The sequence below is a fragment of the Python bivittatus genome, unplaced genomic scaffold (genome assembly GCF_059951505.1).
Source record: "Python bivittatus isolate LINGU-HERP-01145 unplaced genomic scaffold, Pbiv_v1 ctg000700_np1212, whole genome shotgun sequence".
Classification (NCBI taxonomy): domain Eukaryota; kingdom Metazoa; phylum Chordata; class Lepidosauria; order Squamata; family Pythonidae; genus Python; species Python bivittatus.
Window position 1 is genome coordinate 69,315,719 of NW_028277098.1, and position 27,141 is coordinate 69,342,859.

General features: G+C 37.4%; 1 protein-coding gene across 3 annotated transcripts in view; it reads left to right on the plus strand.

The window, feature by feature from the left end:
* The window catches only part of HIPK1 (homeodomain interacting protein kinase 1), a 42,303-nt gene extending 16,740 nt beyond the window's left edge, over positions 1-25,563 (plus strand). For 2 of the 3 annotated variants that reach the window (XM_007429594.3, XM_007429595.3), the window contains exons 4-16: positions 2,292-2,411; positions 3,544-3,630; positions 4,053-4,237; positions 4,829-4,991; positions 5,334-5,556; positions 7,707-7,828; positions 9,168-9,302; positions 13,109-13,251; positions 14,056-14,238; positions 14,706-14,921; positions 15,972-16,204; positions 18,382-18,515; positions 19,812-25,563. In XM_007429594.3, coding sequence (XP_007429656.1) covers positions 2,292-2,411; positions 3,544-3,630; positions 4,053-4,237; positions 4,829-4,991; positions 5,334-5,556; positions 7,707-7,828; positions 9,168-9,302; positions 13,109-13,251; positions 14,056-14,238; positions 14,706-14,921; positions 15,972-16,204; positions 18,382-18,515; positions 19,812-20,282 — 2,415 coding nt within the window. In that variant the 3' untranslated portion in view covers positions 20,283-25,563. The remainder of the gene's footprint in view (positions 1-2,291; positions 2,412-3,543; positions 3,631-4,052; positions 4,238-4,828; positions 4,992-5,333; positions 5,557-7,706; positions 7,829-9,167; positions 9,303-13,108; positions 13,252-14,055; positions 14,239-14,705; positions 14,922-15,971; positions 16,205-18,381; positions 18,516-19,811) is intronic. The other variant, XM_015888322.3, reaches the window with a different exon arrangement.
* Positions 25,564-27,141: the final 1,578 nt, after the last annotated feature.

Here is a 27,141-nt window from a genome sequence, read left to right on the forward strand (position 1 = left end):
GAGATATGCTGATACTTAAATGTGCAGTCTTTAAACTACTATGCTAGGGAATAAGTGTCATTCAATCCAATAGGATTTGCTTTTGAGTAAACACTACTTGATATTTGTATACTGGTTAAATGAGAGCCATTTAAGTCATTGGTACTGGACTTTTGCTCTGGAGAGCAATTGATTGGCTTTAATCAATAAGCACCCATTCTTCCCAGATTGCTACATATAACCTCTTTGTGGCTAACACTTTGTTATTAGTTTTGGTTGATTTTTGATATGCAGGTTTTTGAGATAAAAAGAGTCATATAAAAGCATGATGAATATCCTGTCATGTTTTGTCTCCCATTCCTATTCCATTATGCCAAATTAGAAGAGAAATAAAAAGAACTACTAGATTATAGAATGTCCATTTGTATTAATAGTATTCAAGTCAGTACTGTTAAACTAACAAACTTATTTTCCTGCTGCTGCTTCAGTTAGAGAAATAAGGCTAGCACTTACAGACTTACAGTATTCTCTGCCTGTGGCTATACAGCACAGTTACCTGTTCCATTCTCTGCCAAGAAAAGTTATTGCCAACTACCTCTATGTGAGCATGACTATATGCATGCTTTCAGGAATTAATGTTTGCTCTGGGGCAAACAGGGTCCTTGGGCTGCTCTCCTTGGTGTGACCAGTCCAATTAACTCCTCTTTGTCCTCTTCTTCCTCTCAACTGTGCTATATGTTCATGGTGGATGTTTACGCTCCAAAAATTCACTATAATGAAGAAAGGAAGGACTTTCTTCATCACACATTGGTTAGACACCGATCTCCTTCTAACTACACTTTCACATGTACAGGTAGTCCTCAGGTTATGACATTTGTTCAGCAACTGTTCAAAGTTTACAGTGGTGCTGAACAAGGGGAACTTACGGTGGGTCCTCAGAGTTCTGACCATTGCAGTGTCCCTGCAATCACATGATCACAATCTGGACACTTGGCACCTGGCTCACGATTACAACATTGCAGTGAACCACGGTCACATGTTCACGATTTCTGATGTTCCCTGCCGGCTTCCCACAAGCAAAGTCAATGGGGAAGCTGACAGGAAGTTGCAAGTCGCGATCACATGAGGTCCTCACCTAATGACCAGCGTGGTCCTCGTTTAACTACGGCAACTGGGACTGCTGAAATTGCTGTTGCTAAGCAACATGGTCATGTGACATTGCGCTTTACAACCACATCGCTTAGTGATGGAGTTCCCGGTCCCAATTGTCATCATAACCCAAGAACTATCTATATTTATTTGCATCTTATTTCTTTTTAGCTATAAACAATGAGCATCTAAAATAATTTCTTTTGCATATAGCTAGTCTCAAATAGGGACTATTTGAATCTCTTTTTTTTCAAATTCAATTCAATTTTTGAATTCAAAAAAATTCAAATTCAATTTGAATTGAATAATCAGAATGGCTAGTGGTAAAAGGAAACAAGGCCACCAGAAAACATGGTGGCTAGATGCCATCAAAGCTGACACCAGCCAGAGCATGAAACAACTAAAAGAAGCCATAGAAGATCAGACAATGTGGAGCAAGCTGGTCCATAGAATCATCGAGAATGGGACATGATTGAACGGATGGCATCATCGGTCTCAAATAATTAGTTTGAAATCTGCTTGATACATTTTACTTTCATTTCTGTGCACACACAGCACAGCACAGCACAGCACAGAAGAATATACTTTTCCCTTCCAGAGGTATTTTTGTTGGTAAAATATTGTAAGTGTAGAAGTTCAAAAGATATAATAAATTGGTATAAGACAGGCCTGCACAACTTATGGAAGGGAAAGGGCCGCATTGATACCTTATTAAAAATTGTGGGCCACAGAGAAATAGCTGGGGCAGCAATCAGCTGTTTGGCAGCTAGCAGCACAGCAGCAAAGCTGGAGCTGGCAGTGTTGGTGAGGCCTAGAGATGTTGGGAGGACTCCGCAGAATGTCTTTTGGGGCAGAGATGGCTGCAAAAAACTAAGTGGCAGCACATCCTTCCTGGTGACAATGATGTTTGGCAGCAGTGAATTTATGAAGTTTTCAAAAATGCCACTGGGTCACACAAGACTCTTGATGGGCCACATCTGGTCTGCTGGCCATATATTGTGCAGGCCTAGTATAAGAAATAGTGTCTTCAACATTTAACCTTCCAGAGGAAAAGGATAATAGTAGTACATGAAGAATAATGGTATAAAAATAAAGTTACTATTACTGTATAATAGCAGTAATAGTTGTTTGTTGACATCATCAGTATTATTTTTCTGTTGCAGATTCGTTACATTTCACAAACACAAGGACTACCAGCAGAGTATCTTCTGAGTGCGGGAACGAAAACAAGCAGGTTTTTTAACAGAGATCCAAACTTGGGATACCCTCTATGGAGGCTAAAGGTTTCTTTTCTTTTCTTTTTCTTTTCTTTTTTAAGAAGCTCTTTGTTTTCTGAGAGTAGCACTTTTAAGACACATCTTAGGTGCTACTTATGTGGTTTTCATTGTTTCATTTCTGCCTTAAAACTAGTAACTAAGTTAAGTAAATTAACAATAAATATAAGCTAAACTAGTAGCAATCAATATTGCATTCAGTAGCATTTTATCAAGGGAAACATCAGCATCTGAACATCAGGAATAGAATATTTATTAATTTGCTAATAACTGGATGGAGTGTGTAACATTAAATATGTATTTTTTTCCTGCAACCCCATTAAGTGAAGGAGGCTTAAATTGATTGGCTGCACATATCATACTATGCCATAATGTGATTTAATTTTGACTTGTGGTTAGTGGGTTAGTTCTACTATAGTGTGAACCACTATAGTTTGTCTAATAAATTATGTGAATATAAATCTGGCCATTAGCTATAAAGTATTCCCTCTGAGTCTGCATCCTCTCTGTACCTAAAACAGAAAACCATTGGTGGAAAAATAGTGAGTGATAACAGGCTGAAAAGAAAAAGATAGATTAGGTTCTCTCCTGCCTTGACACAGTGAGATTCTATAACTGTCTCTAAGAAAATGCTTCTACAGCTTTTACAGTCCAGTAAAGCAAGTCCAATAAATAACATTCCTTCAACTACTGTTGTGCATAATTGATACACAAGGGGTGTTCTGAATTGGACTTTGTTCTTATTTTCTGAGGATCTTTGGAAATTTACAGTAGACATATCTGTAGAAAACATGTTTGGAACATGCGATGAAAAAAAATATATCTGTAAGATAGTTTCTGTAAGATTTAAGCCCATCAGAATTAGTTTTGAGGAAAATTGTCAAATACAGATGTCCTTGGCCATTTTCAGTAAACACGTGTTGTGGTTGCTAGTTATTTCCACCCTGAATATAAAGCTGTTTTACTGATTTAAAACACTGTTTCAGGTCTGAGCTCTTCAGAAATTCTCTGAAGCTTGCATTATTGCTATTTTGGCATTCTATTTGTCGGTGGCTGATGCCTGCTGACCTACTTTTGCTTTTATTGTACTAAAATATTAAATCTTGATATAATTTCTTGTAACCTCTATTTTATTTGACAGACTCCAGAAGAACATGAGTTGGAGACAGGAATAAAATCAAAGGAAGCTCGGAAATATATTTTCAACTGTTTGGATGACATGGCGCAAGTAAGCTGCCAGTAAAAAATAATATTGTGTTTGACAAGTACAAGTATTATAATCCATGGAAGCATTAATTTGCATTTGTTGCACATAGGAGCTAATTGTGTTTCCTTTCTGTTATTCCCTGTGGGGCTATGCAACTGCTGTCTTAGTGCACCTGAGAATAATTCTCAGTAATTTAGCAATTATAAGTAAACAATTTTAGGATAACCTCTTACATTTCACAGACTTGTCTTGAACATACACTTTAAATGAATGGATAATGTTTCTTTGAGGTAAATATTTATTTGTTAGAAGCAAAGCAAGAGAGAATAGGGGTGAATTAGAACTACATTCCTCAGTAACTTAAAATATGTGTCCTCTATTTTTCCTGCTATAAATAAATTGAAGAAAAATCTAAACAATTTTTAAAAAACCTTTTCCATAAGGTAAATATGTCTACGGACTTGGAGGGAACAGACATGTTGGCAGAGAAGGCTGACCGAAGAGAATATATAGATTTGTTGAAGAAAATGTTGACAATTGATGCAGATAAGAGAATTACTCCGCTGAAGACTTTGAACCATCCATTTGTGACAATGAATCATCTACTGGATTTTCCACATAGCAACCAGTGAGTTTGTGGCCCAGATAAATGAATCTATTAATTCATTCACATTTGTAGCCTGCTTCTTCCTCATGATTTTGGACAAGTAACAAACCAAAAAGTATAATCTCTGGATAATCTTGTAAAGTGTTTAAATTAAATAAAAAATGGATTCAGTAAAATAAATTGCTAAACCACAGTTTTAGCATAATGTTCATCAGAGACATCAAGAAGTCTTGTCATAATAGCTCAGCAAGTTACTTCCTTTTTCAGTCTTGGCTTTCCACTGCCACTTATGATTTAGGTAGGTTTTATATTGCACATACAAAAGAGGATAGGAGAGAAACCTAGTAGTAATATATAATTTGCTAGAGGTATTTGGCTATGTAAGTATATTTTGGAATAGGCAATATTTGGTTTTGCTTGTATTGTGGAATTATGATGGAGGAGGATGGCAGTTATAGTTACTTAGGCAAATATCAAATTAGATTTCAGAAACAGCTTAAAAGGTTTTGATAACTATTAATTCAGTCATAAATGCCCTTTTTTGATAATCAGACATGTCAGTTTGTACAATGAAAAGCTAAATAACTTTTTTAAAACTCCATACTCTTTTAGTGTGAAATCCTGCTTTCAGAACATGGAAATTTGTAAACGAAGAGTTAATATGTATGACACTGTTAATCAAATAAAAAGCCCATTTACAACACACGTTGCACCAAATACAAGCACAAACCTCACCATGAGTTTCAACAACCAACTCAGTACTGTGCATCATCAGGTAATCAGTTCCCTTTTGTTTCTTTTGATGAACAAAATAAAACTCTTGTTATCATTTCCTGGAATGAGTCTTCCTAGCAATTGACTTGTTTTTAGTAGCTTCAGTGAATTTCATCTGAAATCTCCTCAGTATTTGGTAGGCCACAGCATCTGTTCCATAGCATCTGTGCCATGACTGCCTATGAGTTCTAGATCCCCTTCAGGTTACTGATGGGCTTTTACAGTCCCGTGTGATTAAGAAAGTGATCGATTTACTGTTCGTCTTGTTGTTTTCAGTTGTTTAATATACATGTTAGAATATTATAGTTTCTAGTTCTAATGTTAGATTGTCTTGTTTTTTCAGGCTAGTGTTTTGGCTTCCAATTCTACAGCTGCGGCTACTCTCTCGCTAGCAAATTCAGATGTTTCACTCTTGAATTATCAGTCTGCTCTTTATCCATCCTCTGCAGCACCAGTTGCTGGTGTGGCACAACAGAGTGTTTCCTTACAGCCTGGAACAACCCAAATCTGTACGCAAACAGACCCATTTCAACAAACTTTCATTGTATGTCCTCCTGCCTTTCCAAGTAAGCATGTGTTTTGGTCCTTAACATGCTATTTATGGATATCCATGATAATATATTTACATGGCTTTAAAAAAGATAGGAGAAAATAATCACCTTAGTGCTGTCTCTTTCTACATTAAAATCTACGTTTTCTTACATTCTGAAATAAAAACAAGCATATTTGGAAAGAAAATATCCAGACAACCCAAGTTGATTTTGGGGCTACCAGGACAAAATTGGATTTTGTAATACAGAAAATAGTATTTTAAGTACAGTAGCAAAAGTTTTAGGCAGGTGTGAAAAAATGCTGTAAAGTAAGAATGCTTTCAAAAATATATATTGTAATTGTTTATGTTTATCAATTTACAAAATGCAAAGTGAGCAAACCGAAGAGAAATCCAAATCAAATCAATAGTTGGTGTGAACACCCTTTGCCTTCAAAACAGCATCAATTCTTCTAGGTACGCTTGCACACAGTTTTTGAAGGAACTCGGCAGGTAGGTTGTTCCAGACATCTTGGAGAACTAACCACAGATCTCCTGTGGATGTAGGCTGCCTCAAATCCTTCTGTCTCTTCATGTAATCCCAGACAGACTCAATGATATTGAGATCAGGGCTCTGTGGGGGCGGAACCATCACTTCCAGGACTCCTTGTTCTTTTTTACACTGAAGATAGTTCTTAATGATGTTAGCTGTATGTTTGAGGTCATTGTCCTGCTGCAGAATAAATTTGGGGCCAATCACACGCCTCCCTGATGGTATGGCATGATGGATAAGTATCTGATGTATTTCTCAGCATTGAGGACACCATTGATCCTGACCAAATCTTCAACTCCATTTGCAGAAATGCAGCCCCAAACTTGCAAGGAACCTCCACCATGCTTCACTGTTGCCTGCAGACACTCATTATTGTACTGCTCTCTAGCCCTTTGGTGAACAAACTGCCTCCTGCTACACCCAACTCTTTCAAATTTTGACTCATCAGTCCAGAGCACCTCCTGCCATTTTTCTGCACCCCAGTTCCTATTTTTTTGTGCATAGTTGAGTTGCTTAGCCTTGTTTCCACATCAGAGGTATGGCTTTTTGACCACAATTCTTCCATGAAGACCACTTCTGGACAGACTCCTTTGGACAGTAGATGGGTATACCTGGGTCCCACTGGTTTCTGCCAGTTCTGTATTGATGGCACTGCTGGACATCTTCCAGTATCAAAGGGAAGTAAGCATGATGTGTCTTCCATCTGCTGCATTAAGTTTCCTTGGCCAACCACTGTGTCTACAGTCCTCAATGTTGCCCATTTCTTTGTGCTTCTTCAAAAGAGCTTGAACAGCACATCTTGAAACCCCAGTCTGCTTTGAAATTTTTGCCTGGGCAAGACCTTGCTGATGCAGTATAACTCCCTTGTGTCTTGTTGCTGTGCTCAGTCTTGCCATGGTGTGTGACATGAAACTGTCTTCCACAACCTCACCTTAGTAGCAGAGTTTGGCTGTTCCTCACCCAGTTTTAAGCCTCCTACACAGCTGTTTCTGTTTCAGTTAATGACTGTGTTTCAACCTACATATGAAATTGATGATCATTAGCACCTGCTTGGTATAATTGGTTAATCATACAACTGACTCTAATCCTACAAGATCCCTGACTTTGTGCAAGTGTACAAAGTGTGCGAGTGTAAGAATTTATGCTGGTTTGAAACCAAAGGGTAATCATACCAAATAATTATTTGATTTGGGGTTTTCTTCTGTTTGCTCACTTTACATTTTGTAAATTGCTAAACATAGATAATTACAATATCTATTTTTGAATGCATTCTTTACAGCATTTCTTCACACCTGCCTAAAACCTTTGCACAGTACTGTATATAGGTATGATGCATAATAGAAGGAAGCTGCATGGTTCATTTCATGGGTATTGCAAAAAAAAAAAAAATGTTTCTGTTGCTTCATAACTGTCTTACAAAGGTAGGCCAGGATCCCCAACTTTTTTGGTCCTGTGGGCGTATCAGGTGCCTTGAGAATATAGCATAGAATATTATTAGCTTCTGGGGTGGGTGAACCTTTCTCAATATGATAATTAGGATCTTAACTCTATCTTTTTTATGGATCATTTATTGGCAGGTAAGCTCTGAAAAATATTTGGGTAGTTATTTGTGATCTATCTTGTATTCCTTCCAGCTGGTCTTCAGGCAACCACAAAGCATTCGGGGTTTCCTGTAAGGATGGACAATGCTGTTCCAATTGTGCCACAAGCGCCAGCAGCTCAGCCACTGCAGATCCAGTCAGGAGTTCTCACACAGGTAAAAAGGGGGAGGGACAGTAAAGCAAGATGTCATAGATATGTTTGGATAATATCTATGGTATATTCTCAATTGAAATTGGGAATAAGAAATGCTTGAGTCTTTTAAAAATCATTAGTAGCATACTAAGGAAAAGATAATAAAATATGGGCAGTAGTCTCTTTCTTTGTCTAATGACTTCTTTGCTTTAAAGGTTTGGCCTTTGCAAATGGACTTATTGTCCAAGACCAAAATCTTAGGCAATTTTCATTTACAGGTACAGATCCGCCATTGTGTCTATAGCAGAATATATTAGCAGCTATTATTTTAAAAGAAGATAAATTTTAATTGATTTTAATTGCTTGCCATAAAATTACAGTTAATATAAGACTTAGTAGAAAGCAGAAAAAGTTGTTTATTGGTTCAAATAAATTACTCTTTCCCATCAATTTTACCATTCGATTTAGGAGTACTTATTGCATTTGTTTTGTTTCTTGATGCTGAGAAAATGGCAGGTTACCCATAATAACAAAGGTTTAGACTTACAGCTCTGATAAACTCAATATTAGTTTCATATTCTGCTATAAAAACAAAGGAGTTTCTGCTTTCAGAAACCTTTGTTGTTGTTGTTGTTATATATTCATTGTTATAATGGGGATGTTTGTTCCAGAACTGAAGATTTTGAAATCCTAATAATTATAGTTACATACATTACTTGTTAACTTAATTGTATTATCTTTGCAATGCAGCTTTGGTTACATCATTGTAAACTCAATTTAGGTCAGGCATGAATAACCTAAAGATAGCAACTTCTCCCTTTTTATTTGTATTGCAGAAGGCATTTGGAAGCACTTAGGCTAGCATAATACAAATCCCATATTGTATTCTATATGAATACAATGAAAATTTTCTTCTCTTCTAAGTTTTAAGATATTTGTGGTGAAATATAATTACACTGACAGAGTAACTGAATTGCTCTGTATTTTTAAAATGAAATCAGTAGGAAAGCAGTTAATGCTATTTTTATATCAAAACACAAAACGCTGGTTTAACAATTGAATGCTTTCAGTAAGCCATTTTAGGAGTTATTTCTGTTTCCAAGCCTTTCCTGCACTGTTTTATACCACTCATAATTAATTTTTGCTTTAAGTGCACTAAACACAAAAGGCTTGTTCATGGATATGAAGAAATACTTGTTATCAGTGCATACAAGTTGGCAGAAAAGCATATTGAATTTTTCAGTGGATACCTATGAATTCTGCAAGTCACTCAAAAGCACCCTTAATATCCTTGGGGGAAGCCTTTCTGGCCCTGTTACCTTAGTACATTTGTTTCACTCACTGCCTAATCTACATTTCAGGGAAGCTGTACACCACTAATGGTAGCAACTCTTCATCCTCAAGTAGCCACCATCACGCCGCAGTATGCGGTGCCCTTTACTCTGAACTGCGCAGCCGGCCGGCCAGCGCTAGTAGAACAGACGGCTGCAGTACTGGTAATTGCCTCCCTTGATTGTGTTCACTAACGGAGTTTTTGTTTTAACTTAGACTTGCAGAGGGCATGGAAGCATGTGCCATCTTGTGGCTGTGTTCTTGCTACATCTTAATGTCTTGTTGTTTTTCCTCCCCAACATTGCTGAAGCACTGTCTGACTCTGATGTTTAGTGTTGCTCTGTAAAGAATCCAGATTCATTGACTGTTCTTTACTGGCTAGTTTGCTGATCAAGCTCTTCTCCTAGTTTGGAAAGAGCAGTAATGTACTTCTTCTTTTCTATACTCTTATCTTTTTTATTTTGCTGATTGAAAACAACAGTAATGGTCCTTAGATTGATTCTGCCATTGATACCTGGGTAGCCATGTCTTGACAAATTTAGCTTTTTTTTTTTTTTAGTTTCTTTGCACATACAGATCTGTTAAGCACAGAAAGTGTCTAATATCATTAAATCCTTTATTGATTCATGGCTTTAACAACCCAGATTTCTTAACCTCCATCAAACAATTAGGAACCCAAATCTTTCTGGCCTTTCATTACCTCTGACTAGTGTGCATCATCCTTAAAGAGATGTTGCATCCCACCAGTGCTTTTAGTTCCTTTTACAATTCTTGGTTGAGATTAAAGGTGAGCTCTTCCTGTCTAAGCTATATCTTAGGATAGTTCTTTAATTCTCTAGAGTTGTTAAAAGAAGCACAGTTCACACTTCTCAAATTTTTCTTTCTCATTCTGGATTTCTCTGATTGGAATTCATACTTTGTAGATCCCACAAAACAGTCAATTGGAAACCCCAGAATCAGATCAGTGAAAAACATGGAAACATTGCAGTGCACTTGAAATGGTGATGTCCTCATGTGTCTTGCCAAGCACACTTCTATTTGTTGCATACATCATTGTCTTATGTTACTTTAAAGTGATAATTCGTGAGCATCTTTCTCTTCCAATGGAGAGAAAAGGGGCATTGTTGGCTCTAGTCAGAATAAGTCTCACCAAGATGAGTAACTGCTCCCTCTGACATTGCTACCGTTGCTCCAAGGAGTGCCATGTGGGTAGGCAAGATAGATTTTTTTTTTAAAGATTATGACTGCATGTGTTGAAAAGATCACTACAGATTTCTTAGTTCTCCATTCTGTCTTCCATTATTCAATTCTAGCTGAATTTCATTAGTTGAAACACATGGAGTACATCTAATAGAATTTAAATCTTTGATTATTTACTATCAGAAGACTATTTTGGACTTCTCAACCAGTAAGCTAACCAGTCCCTCTTTTGATTTACTGCTAGGAGACTGAGACCAGAATTTTATATACTCTGCATTCAAAATTCATTGCAATGGAAAATTAAATTCTGAAACTAGTATAAATTATACAGATGAAGCCCTCTTGTCTCACAGGAAAGGGAAAAGAACTATGGAAGGCACAGGCCATTTGAACTTCTTTTCTACTTGTGTCGCCTCTCTCTTCTGAGATTCCTCAAGACATAGCCTGTATGCTTTCAAACAATTTGCAGCCTTAAGGATTAGAAACTGGATTTTAATAAATCCAAACTGTCATACTTGGAATTAGAGTCTGCAAAGCATTCAGAACTGAAACATTTCAAGCTTGAAACAGTTGTTTGGGGTTCAAATGAGTTGCATCAACCTTAGTAAAAATGCTCCAACTTTGTTTCGACCTGTCTGGAATCATTTTGGAGCCTGGAACTGAGCTGTTTTGAACTCAAATACTTATGGAATGATCAGAACAGTGTGGACACTGAAAAGTAGAAGCATTCTGTTTGAGCTCAAAACAAGATTGAAATGTTTTGAATTTGAAATGTTTTCTGCACCTCTGCTTGGAATACTAATTGCTGTGCTTCCGTGGTACGATGACACAAAATGTATCTTCTAGACTAAATCCACCTGTCTATCTGAATCCTACCTTTCTCTCCATGAATTTTGGCTTCTAGGCTTTTGCCTGAAATGCTCACCTTTAGTGCTTTCAACACTTCTCCCTTTTGCTGCTTCATCTAAGTTTACGTTAGCCATTTGCTAAGCTTTGCATATTTTTGTCCCTCCTCTGTCAAAACAGTTCGTCGCTTGGAAAGCCCGATTTCTGCCTCCTGGTGGGGACATTAGATCTCGCACTGTATTAAACTCTCTGCTTTGTCTTGTGCAGGTGTTGGCTTTTGGAAAGAGGCATGGTGTGACTTAACATTATTCTCTTTTTTTAATTATTCCGCTTGTGTTGGCAGAGGGGTTAGCAGTTCTCTGCTTGAAAGCTTCTTGTTTGGAACCAGTGTTTGGAATAAGAGAATTTGTTACTTGCAGAAATATGTCATTTAAAATTGCATGTGTGATAATTTTGCAGTTTGAACTGTGTGAAATATGGTTACAAGTATTGGACTCTGGAAGTATTTTATTGCAGAACTTGTGAATATGTTTTTGCAAAGAGAAAACACTCTTCTTGGATGGATTTAATGAATCCATTGTAAGGAGTTAACACTGGAAAACAAATTTATTATAACTATAGTAGGATCTGAAAACAAACACGAGGACTGTTTGATCCTCCTTTATTTAAAACATCCTACATGTTTTAAATAAAGCAACAGTAGACATGGAGCAAGTAATTTTTTTTTTAAGTGATATGCTGGGATACAGCCTTCATGGCATAGAGAGGAAGAGTTATCTACATTCTACAACACCGTTCCTGTAGAATTACAAAAATAAATACTTCACTTAATAATGGTTACAAAAAGGATGCCAAAGTAGGAAGAGAGATAGGTGATCCTCATCTGTTTGGTTACACAGGTACAGGTTCCTGTCCAGTGAAAAACTGTTACAGTACTTCCTTTATAATTCAGAGCCTTTATGGTTATACAATGTGTACTTAGAATATTTAAGACTGCAGATGGGCCAGCAGTTGCTCTTACCTTAATGGCGCAACTGTAACCATCTCATTAAAGTTAAATGCTCCTAAATCTGTGGACTTCTTCTGATTTATGCACATTTGACTACATATCAAGTTTGCAATTTCCTTAAAAGTATTTGCTTTTCAAAGGGAAGAAAATTATCCCAATTACTCCTGATTCCATGTGGAGGAACCACATAAAAAGTAGTTTAAATTGCTTTCAAATCTTGAAATTTCCTCAACACAGTAAATGATCCAGAAAAAAGCTGTCCTCCAGGCATTTGAACTCAAACCCCTCATTTTAAAATTATATTGCCTTCTACTTCAGTCCTGCACCAACCTATTTTCTACAAGTCAGCATGCAGAAATAGTTACACAAGCCACGTGCCTTCAGCTACTGCTGCAGACAGCTATCTGCAGACTAATATGTTGTGTTAATGAGGAAGGGGTATTCATATTCCTCCAAAGGGCTAGTTTCACATGAAAATATTTGTATGAGAACTAGCATTTAAATATGAATGCACTATCTCCAGAACTTATCATAAAATTTTGCTGCTTCTCCTAAAGCCTCTAAGAATGGCCCATTCTATATTTTAAGAATCATTTTCTTCAAAGCCACCCCCAAAATGTTATCTGTTTTGCTTAGTTACTTAAATGCTAAATATATTTTCTGCAGCATTATCTGAATATAAAGCTCCTCTACTGTTGGCTCTATGATATATACAATGAATGGAGTGAGAGGAAACATTTTTTATTGCGTTTTTGTTCACTTCCATTGTAAAATTATTTGCAGAAATGTAGTCCCGTGTCTTTATCTCTGCAAGTTAACAATGTTCTCATTTCTTTTACTTTAAACTTAATTTTTTTTAGTTTCTTAAAAGCTAACCTTAGTAAATCTTTTGTTTTTCTTTTTGTTGTTTTGCAGCAGGCCTGGCCTGGAGGGACCCAACAGATCCTTTTGCCTTCTACATGGCAACAGCTTCCAGGGGTTGCATTGCACAATTCTGTCCAGCCTACGGCTGTGATTCCTGAAACAATTGGAAGTAACCAGCAGTTGGCTGATTGGAGGTGAGTCTTCTACAAAGCAGAAATGTAGGTATTACATAATATGAAAAAGGGTAGAAATGATGCCGTTTTTTCAGATGATATTTTTAAGGATAGATAACAAGATGCGTGGCATAGTGGTAAAAATAAATTCCTTCTCATTGACTAGGATGTACTTTTGTATACCCCTCTGGGGGGATAGGAAAGTGAGAGAAAGATATAAATATAGAAATATGATTGAACTGTCAAGAAATAAGTGGATAGGTACATAACATCCACAGATGCTCACAAAAGGTAGGAGGGGATCTGTTGGGCATCCTCAAGATATGCCATTAAATTACAGCCTTCTCTAGGAAAAAAAAAGTACAGTTAATGTCTGAAGTTTTAACTCCAAAGAAAGTAATATATTTTCTGTTCAAATATGTAGAGACCGAGCAAAACCTACTATAATGTGGATAAAATAAACACAGATCCTCCCCATTCCAGGATCCTGATTGGATACCACCCTCTAAGAATTGTTGTTTTTCTGGAGTGTGTGCATGCACGCGCCTTTGAGTCAATGTTGACTCCTGGCAACTGCCTGGACAAGTCCATGCAGTTTTCTTGGCACTGTTTTTTGGAAGTGGTTTGCCATTGCCTCTTTCATAGGGCTGAGAGAGAGTGACTGACCCAAGGTCACCCAGTTGGCTTTGTGTCTAAAGTGGGATTAGAACTCATGACCTCCCAGTTTCTAGCCTGATGCCTTAACCACTATACCAAACTGGCTCTGTCTTCTGGAGTATATAAATAATAATAGGCATCTCTGTGTTATTTTCTTGTTTCCTTTAGAAACGCTCATTCACATGGAAATCAGTATAGCACTATCATGCAGCAGCCATCTTTGTTGACCAATCATGTGACTCTGGCTACAACCCAACCTTTGAATGTTGGAGTGGCTCATGTTGTAAGACAGCAGCAAAGTAATGTGGTACCAGCGAAGAAGAATAAGCACCCATCTCACAGTGCCACAAAGTAAGCAACTGTTTCTCCTGCTTCTGAATAGGAATAGGCAGACAGTATTTTTCATATACACCTAGGCATTTTTAGTATAACAACACGATGCTTATAGCAGATTAAGTCCTCAAGCAAGTTTGAACCCAGACAGTTATGCTAAATAAGAACTTTCTTGTGCACTAGCCTTAATTTAGCACCTGCTAAATTAGCACCTGTAGGTGCTAAATTATTGTTAAGTAATAAGAATATATAATTACTGAGGAAAGTAGAGAATAAAAATTTGTTTACAGAGAGTGGGACAAGCACTGGTTTGAGAATCCTGCAAGACTTAAAATCTAAATGACATGCTTTTGTACTGGGTTGTACATGATTATTTGAGCTGGAATAACTCTGCAAGCTTGGAGCCATCCATAATATATAAGCTCTGTTTATGCCTTTAGTGGATGAATTTATTTATCATAACTATCAATGTATCTTCCCCATAGACCTGCATCTACTTTGGAGGCAATTCCATCTCAAGTCTACTCTCTAATTGGGAGCAGCCCTCTGCGTGCCACATCTTCTTCCTCCAATGCTCTCCTTCCAGTGCAAGAGCAGCATCAGCCCATTGTTATTCCAGATACCCCCAGTCCTCCTGTTAGTGTTATCACCATCCGCAGTGACACTGATGAAGAGGAAGACAACAAATACAAACCTGGAAGGTAGAGGCTTAAGCTCCTTTCAAAGGGAATTTCATATATGTTATTCATTAAGACATTGCAGTGAGAAAGAGAGAATCATGAAGCAGAAAAGAGCAAGGGCCCATAGCTCAATGGGCAAGACAAGTAATCTCCAGGTTAAGGACGACCCATAGTTAAGAATGGAGCCTATTGTAGCAAAATTCAAGTTAAATACACAATGGCTCGAGCGAATTACCCAATGCTACTTATACAGTATGTTGTGGCTTACGTACAAATTCAGCTTAAGGACAGACCTTGGGAACGGAGCTCATTCTTGAACTGGGGACTACCTGTGTATGATTTTCAGGTGAGAGGTCCAAGGCTCAGTCTCCGGCATCTTTAGGTAGGGCTGGAGGTGTCAAGAATCCCTTTTCTGAACCCCTGAAGAGTTATTTGTAGTCTGCATTGATAATTCTGGTCTAGATTGAACAGTAATTTGACAGGATATAAGGTCCTGTGTTCATATCTATGTAAATGTTACACATCTCATGTTACACAATTATATAGAGCTAGTGGATAAATTCATCTATTTTGAAGCACAGTGGATTCCTCATACTTTTGAAGTTGTATAATTAAACAAACCCTTCACAACTTTAAGGTAGTTTGAGGATTTGTGTTAGAAGTATTAGTTTTGGACTGGCTCCAAACTGTTCTCCATCATATAAAAAGTTGTGGACCTTGTTAGGTCAGTGTAACATACCTTATAGGATAGTTGTGAAAATGAAATAAGATAGATTCCATGTATGCTACCCAAAGCTTGTGGGAAAGTTGCGGGATGCAAACGTATTTAATACAGTTTTGTGTACAGAATAATACAGGAGTTGCAGGTGGATGCAGAATTCACATTCCTGTGTGCTCTGAAGCACTTTTTTGGAATCAGATCATTGACTGCATTGCACAACCTATGTTATTTCTTTTTATCTGATTTATTTGGGTTCCTGAATAGTATGGATATGTATTTTTCTAAATATTGTAATAAGATAAGATTAAGATAACTAAGATAACTAATAAAGGGTTATTGTTTCCTCATAGCTTGGGCATGAAGCAGAGATCCAATGTCATCAGCTACGTTACTGTTAATGATTCCCCTGATTCAGATTCTTCACTGAATAGCCCTTATGCATCAGATGCACTTTCCACGCTCAGGAGCTCTGGTGGCACGCTGGAGCCAAGTAGAGGGGCGGCTGAAAACTCCGCTTCCCGTACCATTATTGTGCCTCTGAAAACACAGCTTAGCGACTGTACTGTAGCCACCCAGGCCTCAGGTAAGGTTTGTTGCCTGCAAAGTGCATTGTAGGGGCTGGGTTTTCTCCTCCCAGTTTTATCCAGGTTTTGCTAAAACATTGTATGTGTTTTTTGTTAGTGTTTGCCTGCACAGCTTTCATAATCAACATACGAAAGAGTAATTGTCAGGAGGAGCACATAGGCATCCAGCTGTTTGCTAAATGATGGCTCTTAGCCAAAAGGAAAAGGTGGTTTGAGATAAAAGCTTTTAAAAATATTATTTATAATGGATTCATTCAGAGTACAAAAAATTAATACAAATGTGATCTTCAGAAAAGAATAACAAATGTATTAATGACAAAACCTAGTGTGCTCGTAAACTAAATCTTTCTCTTCTATATGATGCATACAAGTATGTTTATGTGTGCATACCTGTAAGTTTATTAATATTTTCTTATTAAGTATTCTGTACTAATCACAGTTCTGTAGTTATATATAATATAAAAGAAAAAGAAAATGTTTACTTGGGAAAAGCAAAGTTATGCACAAGTTTCTTCCAATTCAGTATAATCATAATTTTCCCAAGTCATTTATAATGGTAATCAATCTCTAATCATTATTATTTATAATAATAAATTTAGATTTCCTCTTTAAGCACGAGGGTGGCAGATTGACCATTTTGAGATGTTAGGTTAAGTCCCAACAGAGTGGGAAACTTTTATTTATAACAAATGCAAAAAAAAAAAAAAAGTAAAAGCTTCCAGAATCAAGCTCAGAATTTCCAAATTTTCCCACTCTATTGTTATCTTATTTACATAAGGCTGGAAAAGGATTTTTTTTTCATTTGTAAGATTATTTCCTTCCATAATAATTGATAGCCATGTATTTTTAATAGAGTTGCAGTGATTTTCTCCCATTTAGATTATGCAGGTATTTATTTCTAGAAACTTCATATATTCCCAGGCTGCTTTTACTTTGTTCTTCAGCATTCATAGTTAAGGCAACCCAATCTACGATTTAACACATGTGGAATGATATTATATTTTACGTAGCTAATTAAATATGGCTGTCTAATAGTCTCACTGAATGCAATAAAGGGAGTCAAGAATATTTAATTAATATAAAGCCATCAATGTGTTGACTGCTATTAGGATAGTGTTGTAATTTAAATTAATGGTAATGGTTTGTTTGTATTTTGGTTTCACTAGTTTATATTGTTGTATTGTGGAATTTTAGAAAATTTTTGTATACCACCAAGAATCATAAGGTTGCAGTTCTTTAAAAATCAAACCAATAAATCAATAAAAATAAAAAGGGCACTAGAAGTCCCTTCTCAGTGTGCTTAATTATCACTCCAAGAAGAAAATTGTTAAAAATATACCCCAAAACCTGTGAATGCTTTAAAGTAGTTCACTAAAATTAGATTATTTTAAAATCTGGTTTCAGACCTTAAATCTGGTTCTTTTTAAGTACTTTCTTTAGGGCAGGCACCAAGGAGATAGGTTGGTGGATAGTTTGGATAGTTTTTCATGGAAAGAGTAACTTTCCTTTTCCTTCTTTATAGCAATGCTGTAAACTTTTTTGTGTGTGGGGGGGACATTTTGGGGCTGTTTTTTGCCATTTTAATTAAGAACGTTATGCTGATAGGATTTTATATACTGTTAGTAGGTATTTTAATTTTTCTGTATGTATAGGTTTTGATTACTTGGGCAAGGAGTATATGCAGTAATGTGAATGAAATAAGATAATAGACTGGATCTTAGTTGGTACATCTTGGTGAGTTTAGCATGAATCCCTCCTCACCTGCTGTTAAAAGGATAAACCAATTTTGAAATGAATGTTATGTTCAGAAATAACTTGCGATATGATTGGTTTCCTGTTGTACAAATCAAAAAGTTCATAGCGTATGTCCACATTCTAGCACATCTAATAGAGATGTAGAACAGAATAGAGATGGCCTTGATTTAAGGCTCTTCCTAAAGCCTGCCTCTTTCCTTCCCCAAAGCTCCATCCCTTTATCTGCTCACAGCTTCCCCAGGACTTTGCCTTTCCCCTCTGGCGACACCTTGATATGGCCTATCCCCAAAGAGGTTTGGGCCTCTTCAGGGACCTTTTCTTTTAAAGATTTGAGGAGATACCTAGCTTTTGGACTGGATCTTGTTTCCCTTATTAAAAAGGAGGATATTTTATGGAGTAAATTTGGTGATTTTTATTGTAGGAGTCTTTAGCCTGAGCAAGATCAAGCCAATGGCATCTGTAAGTGGGCAAACATCAGGATGTTGTATCACACCAACTGGATATCGGCAACATCGGGTAGTGACAAATGGTGTACAGCCACTCAACCTTAGCCAGGTACGTAGAACTATTTTGCCTGCTATATCCTGCCGTGATGTTCAGATATTAGCAGTTAACAGTGCTATATAGTGAAGGAACAATTAAAAAGGAAATACCAAAATAGGAACTTGTGATAGATGGAAATTTAAGGGAGCAATGGTATTGAAACAAATTTGCATTCAGTGGTTGATTCAGTTCCTGCTTCATAAATTATGGAGTCGGACAGGATCACAAGGATCATGTATTTCAGCCCTCCCCATTGTCCAGGAAAACCCCTCAAACCATCCCCATGCCTCCTTTTTGGAACAAGTTTAGACTAATCAGATACAGGATTTCTAATCATTTTGGGCTCATGAGCATGGCCATTGGCATCCACTACAAACCACAATGATGAAAAGTAATGCATTGTGTGTTGCGATGTCACGATGCACATTAATAACAAATATTAGTGTCCCAATAATGGGTGCAAGTTGATACGTCAAGGTTTGTGTTGTGAGGTAGCAACACACATTTCATCAGTTCTCCCTTCCACCCCCTTTCCCTGGTAGATGACTATGTGCATGGCTAGAAATTTGAGGAAACAGAAAGTGACAAAACTATAAAATGGCTGCTGTGGGAGTGTGTCTAGGCAAAAAAAAAAAAAAGCACTGTCAAGGCCTGTTGACTCACAGCGATCAACCAAATTTCCCCCCAGAGTTGAGTGTAAGGTAAAGATTGGATGTGAGCTCAAATGCTAAACCCTATATTTATCTCTGCAGTGCACAACCCAAAATACTGTTTTCATATAACTAAACTGAAAAAGCTTAGCTGTCCATAAACTACTCTCCCAACTTCAAATAGGTCAATGGATTACCAGCCTAAACGGCAGGCATGCAAACTGTCCCTACCCCCAACCCCTGCCAACAGCAAACCATTGAAAAACATATCCCAGAAAGCAAATAGGCAAATTAGGTAGATATCCCCTGGAAAAACCAAAGAGTCAACCTGTTCCTCCTCCCCAAGAACGTTTCATAGAATGCTCTTAGATATGCTAAACAAAGAAAGGAAATTGATGGTGCAGAATATTTCCTTTACTATGCAGATGTAGATGTTAATTTTTCAAAAATAAAAATTAGGTGAGTTAGGGGCACTAGATAGATGCCTGGAAGGGTGTTTAGGGAGTTGAAGTATCCTTGAGTCCTTCGTTGCAATCCCCAGAAGGAAAAAGTGCTCTTCATTCCCCTCCTCCTCCTCCTCCTCCTCCTCCTATTAAACATTTCTTGGTATAATGTTGTTCTGAATGCTTTCTTTCTAAGCCTTTTCCTTGCTTTGTAGAACCAGCAAGCAACTGTACTGGCCTCTCAAGAGAGAAGTGGAAATCCAGCTCCCCGCAGACAGCAGGCCTATGTTGCTCCCTTGCCAACAACAATTGCTCAGGCTCCGTATACATTCCAGCATAGTAGCCCAGTCCACCCTCACTTGGCAGCAGCTACAGCAAGCCAGCCTCACATGTACACCTACGCACCTACTACTGCTGCCACCTTGGGCTCCACCAATTCAATTGCTCATCTCTTTTCCCCTCAGGGCTCCTCTAGGCATACCACATACACAACCCATCCAAGCACTCTTGTGCACCAGGTCCCAGTCAGTGTGGGGCCCAGCTTGCTAACCTCTGCCAACGTAGCACCTGCTCAGTATCAACATCAGTTTGCTGCCCAGTCCTACATTGGTGCTTCCAGAGGATCTGCGATTTACACTGGATACCCACTAAGCCCTACCAAGATTAATCAGTATTCTTACTTGTAGTTTGGGGGCAGAGATTGACTCGAAATCGTGAATGATCATAGAGGTGAAGGGATCTGCAGTAGGTTTCACAGTATTCTAACAGTTCCACAACAGGAACCTCTGTGGAATCCAAGGAAAATAATGGGGAATCACCCCTTTGTTGACAGTTCTGCTTATGCTCTCCAGAATCAGGTGGTACTGTTGGTGGAGCCCTGCTGTTTGGGGGAAACATAGGTGATGACTGGGTAGAATCTTTTGAATCAAATTTTCATTAAGATTTTACGTTTAATTTTTATTCATGCTTTAAAAACAAACAACTAAGGCCTGAACCCCATTTATTTAAAGCTATTATGTTAATCAGAAGGGAAAAGCAAATCAATGACTTTTTTAAGAAGCTGTTCTTTAAAAAATCTTATTAGAGTTAAATAGTACTTGTTTAAATTATTTTAGCAGCTTGCACAAACTCCTATTGCCACTAAAATGCACATTTAACTCTAGGTTGCTAGGGCAAGTTTTATAAACTTGAGTTAGTATTTTAAATTTAATATTGTAATTCATATTCTTGATAGGCAAGAGCTGAATTCTGCAAAAGCAATTATTTCCTCCCTCTTCAGCTTCTCTTATCTATGTACATAGACATATGTATATTGCTCTCCAACTCCCTGATTTTAATTATTTCTGTTGAAGGATAGTGTAGCATTTTTGTACACAGTTTTCATTTAAACCACAATTTTTTTTTTTAGTATGTGAATTTCCAAAATGAAGATGAGAGGATTTTTCAAAAAATAATTGCAGAAATATGAATTTGCTTTCTGTTATGAGATCACAGTCTGTAATGTTGTTATGACTGCATTGTCCGGAAGCTCTTGCTCTTAGCTGAAAATGTTTAGGATTGCATTACTGTTTCAGGGCAGAAGCCACTGGGAATTTCTTCCTGTGAGGCTCACTAAACTGAATAGATGTGCAGTTTCTGGAGAGTTTATCTGAAGTCTAGGCCATTAGATTATACTTCTTCAGTTTAAAAATAACATTTAGAGCTGGATTCTTTTCTCAGAAATGCAAGGGTCTCTTATTCATCTTGTCTTTCCTTGCCTGGTTCATTTAGCTGAAGAATCCAAAATTCACCTTAACATCAACCTACTGAAATGTAAACTTTTTATACTTCTGCCAGCATCTCCTTCCAGGAATTTGTTGGCAGGAAACATTAAAGCGCTCTTATTAAGACTTGTATACAATACATGCATGTAGGAATTGCAAAAACATGACACACAAATTGCAGATTTTAAATGTTTATTACTGAATTTAAAACTATTTTAGAAGTTTTGTAATGGTGATGTTTTAATATTTTACAGAAAATGAAATATGTACATATTGATTAGAATTAAATACAACAAGCAAAATTTCCTGCTAATCCCAAATGTTCTGTCTTTGTAATCAAAATGTGTAGTGATTATACTTGAACTCTGTACTTAAGTGTTTGTCTAACTCTTAAATGTTTCTGGGGATGAAATTGATATATTCCTTTGTATTTAAACCAAAATGAGTTGTTAATACATGTTGGAATGTATGTGAAATAATGCAATCGCCTAGAGCTCATCACTGTAGCACTGAGAGAGAAAGAGAGAAAAGAAAAAAAAAGCTGCATGAGAGACAAGGATATCTTCTGATTTGTTTTGCACAGGTATGTGTGACTGGTGTGTACCTCCCCCCCCAATATTGTAGTGCCTTAAATGATTATGTAGTGTGACTAGAGTTTACAGTGAGCTTGCCTTATGATGGACCAGCAAGCCCCTCCGCTCTCCGTCAAATTGAAGCAATTCATCGAGTATGTCCCACTAAGGATAGATATAGGTGGCAAAACCATTTTGCTTTAAGTTTCAATGCCAACATAAATGGAAACAATGGGCATCATTCAGCCAAAGCTGAGTACTTCTATAGTCTCACTTACTTCAGATGGAAAGTTAAGAATGTTTATAATTTGCTCCCCCTGAAACTGCTGAGTGAGTTCAGACATCAAGCCAAGCTGTGTGTTTGTTAACCACAATATAAAACACAGACTACAGTTTGTTTCCAGTTGCATGGTAGCCAAGCCATCATGTAGGATAGTCTCCTCTAAAAAGTACTGGCTTACTCAACATGATGCCCTCTAGACAGACTATTCCTTCAAGATTTGCTAACCAGCCTGTCATTGCTGATTGGAGAATAATGGGAATTGGCATGTCTAGAGTGGACCAACTTGGGGAAGGCCACTGTACAGCATGCTTTGGCCATGGTGTATGTACTTTGGAGACAGAATAATTTGGTTTGCCAGTTCAAACAGTAACATAGTTTGTAATCAAGTTCAAATTACAGCTTCGAACCAAGGCTTAGTGTGGTGTCTGAAATGCTTCAGTTTAGCTGGATTATGTCCTATTTTATTTTGAGTGACCCTCCCCCCCCAAAAAAATTTCAACTGTTCTAGCTATTGATGCATCTTTAAGAGAGTATTATGCTAGGAATGCATTGGGAAACATATTTGGTATTTCACTGGTGTAAGCATGTGCAATTTCCTTCCCTTAGGTTATACTGTAACATTACCACCCATGTGTGTAGCAGAAATTGCTTATAAAATATTTCTAGTTTGGTGTTACAATTAGAACTTTTATACCAAAGAGAGCTTACTGGAAAGCACATAACAAAGTTTTATTTAACACCACTAGTAATTTGGCATTTTTAGAAAGCTTTGAAAACTGTAGCACTTGGTGGAGGAAATGAACACATGAACTGGCCTGCTAGTGGTGAGCTTTTAAATCACATTTGATTTCCTGAGTTCTATCACAATTGTTTATTTCACCACTGCCATTATGCAAAGAATATTCTTGGCCAAATGGAGAATTAACTGTCTTGGAGAGTGGTACTGCTACAGCAATAAAAGGCTTTAACAGCCTTGGAACCCAGTTTGTATTCCATCCAATCTAGATTATATGGCTAGATTTTGTACTTTACAAAAAAAAAATCTTAAGATTAAACCAATTTCTGGAACGTGCATGTTCACATGTTATAATAGTCCAAATGTGAACAATTTATGAAATGGTAACTGGCAATAACTAACCCACTAGTCAGGAATTGGGGGAAGGGGGGGGGTCATGATTTCAGCCAGGCCAAGATTTCAGAGGTCTTAAAGCCACTTACCCCAATAGTTCTAAATAGTCTGTGGACCACAAGCCTTACAGTTTCCTTTCTAATGAGGAATCTGTTGTCTCTGGCAATAGAGGAGAGTGGTAAACAGCATGACTAGCTGTGAACATTTGTTTACTGTACTCTTGTTCTGTCGTAATTTTTTCCTCTGTACTGATGTGAAGATAACCAAGGAATTTCAATTCTTTACATCACTGGTGTCAACAACACTTTCTGTTGCTGTAACATTCTCAAAATAGTTTTCTGCTTAGTGCCAAGCCCATTATTATCGTCCCATCCCTGGTATGACCTGTAGCTCAATCCACCTTATAGAAATTCTGAAAGTAGATTTTTTGTCCAATTCAAAATATTACTAGAATGTTTCCAGTGCAGACAAGGATTTTCAGTGAATCTGCTTGGAAAATGTAAAGTACAGGTCTTTAAAAAAACAACAACAAAAAAAACTATCCTTGAAAGGGTTAATCATATTTTTACCTCAAGTCAGTTCACTTATACTGAGTGAACACAACAACTGGCTTTTCAAGACAAAAAAAACCAAAACTGTTTAAAGTATAATTATATAGCATCAGAATTAAGCAATTATGAATCATTAACAAAAGACATATTCCCAAGCTCTTGATTCTGGCTTCCTCAGCAATTTGCTCCAGAGACCAGACACTTCATATCTGGAAGCAAACAAATATATATAAAGGGTTTTCCCTAGAAGGCCTTCTTCTCACAAAGCAGGTGAGATGGCAAGTTACACACATAGCAGACTACTGCCTTTAAGCTCTTTTAAAATCTCACAATATGCACCTGGACTGTTCATCCAGATTGACACCATCCCAGGGAAGGAGACATAATTCCAGATGCTTTGGTTTGGGAACTCTCCCTCAATTTACCTTCCTTTCAGGTACAGGAGTCAATAGCAGGTGGGAAGTTTTAATTGACCTTGGCACCCGCATTGGGTTCAAGATTCTTCCTGGCTCCAGATGTGGGGTGGGTGGGTTTGAAAGTAACCTCTCATATGTTCTGTGAGAACTAGGCCTTAGGGGCATCTTTTTCTCCCAGTGCATTTCCAGGTTGCCTCACAGCCAAAGGAGAGAGCACAGTAGCCTCACAGTTGTGCAGCCTACATGTAAATGAACCTATTTTATGCGCAAAACCGAACATGTTTCAAAAATATAGTCTCCTTTTCTGAGGGAATTTGGAATACCCCCATAATATTACGGCTGCATTTTTGCATGCAGCCAAATATTTGTGCAAGTTCTGAAATCTGTAGGACTTGCATGTGGGCAGCTGTGCTTTTCTCTGCAACCTGAGCTCACTTGCAAGTAAACTTAACTTTAGTAATAAGACAAAATATGCTTTACCTAGTCACTCTTGTGATTGATTAAACAGATTATTTAACATTCTTGATAGCTGAACTTTCACCTCATTGCTCTTGATACTCCACTGCAAAGGCAGCTTCTGAGCTTTACTGCTTGCACATAGTTAAACAGTGCAGTACCATACCTCTGATTTCAATATTTTTTTTAAAAAAACATGAAATTCAATTGCTTCTAGGTGACTGGGATTGGCACAGCCCTGCTTTCTTGTTTTAATTTTTAACTTATGAATGGTGCCGCATGTTGACATAGTTGTTTGTTGCTAAACTTTATATAATGTGTGATTTCAGATTCAGCTTGAACTATTATCTAATTCACTACATGTAGCAGTGCATTATATGTAATGTTAGTATTTCTGCTTGACTCCTTGATATTGCAATGGAATTCCTACTTTATTAAATGTATTTGATATGCTAGTTTACTGTGTAGAATTTAACTTTTTTCTGGTTGTGCTCTTCCTTTTTACAAGCCGCTAGATAAAGGTAGTTTCTGACAATTATTGATCTATGTTTGTATTGCCAATGTACTTAAGGGATAATGTAAAAATCATTTTAACAAAAGGAAATACAGATATTTAAAAACTTTAATACTAACTATATGGGAAAAGGGTCCATTGTGAAAACCGGTTTATCTTTGGATTCAATGTTTGTCTTTGGTTTTACAAAGTAGCTTGTATTTTAAGTATTTTCTACATAATATGGTAAAAATGTAGAACAATTGCAATGCATCAATAAAAAAAGTTACTTTTCTGTATTCTATTAATTTGTTGATTTCTGACTTGAGGGTTTGAAAAGCCCCTGAGATTAACTCCTTTTTTAAATCGCAGTTGTACATCAAGATAAAATGAAAGAAGGAAAGGCTGGTGCCAGGTCTGTTTTTATGTAAAGGATACCATATAAAAGGAGGAGAAAGGGGAAGGGGAGGTCTCTTTGAAGAGAACAGGGAATTTGCCCAGCAGTATGTGGTAGAACTGGTACCTTAGCATTCGAGAGCGGAGCATAATTTGATATCAGGATCAAAAGGAATTTCTGTTGGCTGTGGAGATGGTCTGAGGATGGAGTATCTCATGGCTAGACAGACTTGGTGTTTTTGTTTCCTCTTAGTTCCATCTGGGCTGAGAGGCAGTGATCTGTATCCATATGTACAAAAAACAGAGAACAAAGAAAATGGAACTTTAGCAATGACGTAGAGCAATGTTTTTTAACCTTGGCCACTTGAAGATGCATGGACTTCAACTCCCAGAATTCCCCAGCCAGCATGCTGACTGGAGAATTCTGGGAGTTGAAGCCCACGCACCTTAAAGTTGTACTTTTTATTCTTTCTTTTTATTCTCTTTTCTTTCATTAAGTTTAGTTTGTATTAGTTTTTACTACTGTAATCAAAATTCTTAATAGAAAAAATTAGATTAAAAAAATTGGTCAGGGATGTGTACTACTTTGAGCTTGAAGCTGTAGAACATTAGACACCAGTTATTCAAAATGGAGACACTGGCATTTACTGCAGGGGCCATTCTGTTAAATGATTTTTTGGCTTCAATAGACCTATCCAATGCATACTTTCACATCCCCATCTGACTAAAACACCACAGGTTTCTCAGGTTCACTTATGGAAAGGACCAATTTCGGTTCAGGACCCTTACATTTAGCCTTGCTTTGGCACCAAGAGTCTTCAGTCTTTAATATCTGAATGGCCCTAATCAGATATTAGAGAACTCAAGAGGCTTATATCTGTACTTGTTTGGATGATTTACTAATCAGAGCTTCCTCTCAGGAGGGACAAACAGGAACATAGATCAGTCCCTCCACTACTTAACAAATATGGGTTCGTGGTAAACCAGGAAAACACTTTCTCTCGCCTTCAAAATGGATATTCCATTTGGGGGTCCATTATTGACACTCAATAAAAATAGGTATTTCTGTTTCAAAAGTACAGCGTAAAGGCTTCCCATACCTCAGTTAATTATCTAAAGGGAACATACAGTCAGGACCAGAAATATTGGAACAAGGATAACTGTTTTGGCATTTGGCCTCTGTACACCACCACATTGAAGTTGAAAGGAAACACACCCAGATGGGAGTGAAGTCAGGACTTTCAGCTGTAATTCAAGGGGTTTGACAAAAGTGGGGCACTTTACCATTCAGGAAGTACAACCAGTGGCATACCCCGCCCCCCCCCCCCATTGTTGGTGGCTCATAAGTAATGGAACAAACCAACATCATTACAAACATAAGGATCGCCTTTAATACCTGGATGAAAATCCTTTGCAGTTAATGACTGCCTGAAGTCTGGAACCCCTGGACATGACCAAATGCTGAGTTTCCTCCCTTGAGATGCTT